Source organism: Buceros rhinoceros, unplaced genomic scaffold (genome assembly GCF_000710305.1).
Source record: "Buceros rhinoceros silvestris isolate BGI_N320 unplaced genomic scaffold, ASM71030v1 scaffold34909, whole genome shotgun sequence".
Lineage (NCBI taxonomy): Eukaryota > Metazoa > Chordata > Aves > Bucerotiformes > Bucerotidae > Buceros > Buceros rhinoceros.
Window position 1 is genome coordinate 14,034 of NW_010430378.1, and position 2,153 is coordinate 16,186.

At 50.7% G+C, this 2,153-nt stretch overlaps 1 protein-coding gene across 1 annotated transcript in view; it reads right to left on the reverse strand.

The window, feature by feature from the left end:
• Nucleotides 1-1,872, reverse strand: part of KRT23 (keratin 23 (histone deacetylase inducible)) — a 10,402-nt gene extending 8,530 nt beyond the window's left edge. The window contains 2 exon segments of the mRNA XM_010143021.1: nt 1,359-1,764; nt 1,766-1,872. Of these exon segments, the coding sequence (XP_010141323.1) occupies nt 1,359-1,764; nt 1,766-1,872 (513 nt within the window).
• Nucleotides 1,873-2,153: the final 281 nt, after the last annotated feature.

Consider the following 2,153-nt stretch of genomic DNA (forward strand, 5'->3'; position numbering starts at 1 on the left):
GCGACCCGCCCCCCCTTCTGGCCCCGCCAGTGGCCCGGCAGGTCCCTGTGCCACTGACAGCTGATGTGGGAGTGTTAAAAATACGTGTTTTGGGGACAATTGCTTCAAGGGTGAGGGCTCTGCCCCAATCAGCGTTCTGCTTTTAGTGTTGCTGTCTTTCTAAATCTTTCTGATTTATTAATCCAAAGGTGACACATTATATTCTTGATGAATAAGTATTTATCTCTGGGTCAGTTAAAAAGAAGTGCTCAAGTGACAGGTCTGGAGATGGACAACCTTTCCTTATCCTCAAAACAGAACTCGGTGCTGACAATTCTGGCTCTCTTTCAACACTGTCTGTGGTCGGAGCGCCTCATCTTCTGCCTGCAGGCAACGCATTTACCAGGGAGCGGGGAGTTTGATTAAGTCTCTGGCCTCCATCAGCAAAGGTGCGGGATAATGCCACTTCCAAGCCCTTTTGAAAAAGTTTCCTCAGGGTCTGGAGGATGCCAGGTGACCCTCTTCTAGAAAGTGGAGGGAAGGCTCCAGCACCAGCTGGGAACAGCTCTGGGTTTCGCCCCGTATGGCTGCGTGAGGTGGATTCCCCTGCTGAGTCACCTGGCAGGTTACAGTGCTAAGTCGCTCGTTACGAATACAGATTAGAACTATGCACACGTGAGTTTGGGAGATTGAAAGAGTTACTGCTGAACGTTAATATTAACTACTGGCAGGAACCAGAAATTCTCCTTTTAATTATAGTGAAAACATCCACAAGGAATTTGTCACTGCTATTTTCTTAATTACAATGAAGTTTTTTTCCATCTGATTACATAAGCTCGTTGGACCCAAACCCCTGTAGTTTCATTGTCTGCTGCCACAGGAATCAAAGAAATGAGATGAACAGTCCGTCTGAGAGCAGGCGGCCCCGCAGTTTGCCTGCTCTGTAATTTGCTCGAATACCTGGGCAGTCAAAATGACCAAATTCTGCCAGACGTCATTTCCCAAACCACAGTTTCACGTACAGAACCGCGCGCTTGGCAGCACACGCCCCTCTGTACACAGCAGTCTGCAGAATCCCCCTCATTGCCTCCAGCCTTTCTGCCTGGTACCCCATCCTCCTCCTCCTCATGAGCCCAGAGAGTGTTTGTGCCCAGGCCCTGTAACCTCCTGCATTAGGAGTTCTAACGTTTGAAAGCTTTTAGTTCAGCTTCTCTAAAGGAAAGCCTTGAGCCTAGAGAGTGTTTGTGCCCAGGCCCTGTAACCTCCTGCGTTAGGAGTTCTAACGTTTGAAAGCTTTTAGTTCAGCTTCTCTAAAGGAAAGCCTTAAAAGATGCCTTAGAAGAGCCCAGAGCCCCCAGTCGCTGGGAGCTCTGACTTACCTGTCTTTGCATGTCAGTGACGTCTTGCTCGTACTGATTGAAGTCATGCCTCTTGCTGTGAGACTTTGTCTTGTGCCACTCTCGGATGCAGCTCTCCAGCTGAGCGTTAGCTGCTTCCAAGGCGCGGACCTTGTCCAGATAGGCAGCCAAGCGGTCGTTCAGGTTCTGCATGGTCTGTTTCTCATTCCCACCCAGGAAGATTCTTTCCCCATGGTGCTCGCCGAAGCCTCCCCAAGGTGCCCCTGCTCCAGGAGCCAGCCAGAGGGGTCTGCCAGAGGAGAAGGGGCTATGCATGCTGCTGGCACCACCGTCTGCACTTGGAGGTCCCAAACCCCTGAGGGACCCAGAAAAAAAGGGAGAAGGGCCTTGGCTGCTGCTCATGCTTAGCTCTGTGTGAATCTACCCGGTTACTGTCTAGCACTGAGCAGCTCCTTAGCCTTCCCTGAGCGGCTTTATGCCTTTTCCTGTGGGAGTTTCCCTTCGATGAATGACTACAGCAACAAGATTGTGTCATCATGAAACGTGCTTCCTCTTGGTCAATCCGGCAGCGTTTACGAGCCTGCACGCACTGTTGTTGTTATTTGGAAGCACAGCCGCACACCGGGTTGCTTTCCTTCGGGTTGGTTTGGGTTCTGTTTTTTCTTTGTCTTTTCATATTATAATAGCGAGGTGTGGCTAGGAGCGGGAGGTGTGGAGCAGGATCAGCTCTGCCGCAGACTTCTTCCTAACCCCGTAGTTCCTATGTTACGTTTTCCTGCCTGTGAACGGTCCTTTACAGAAGAACTGGGGAGCTGG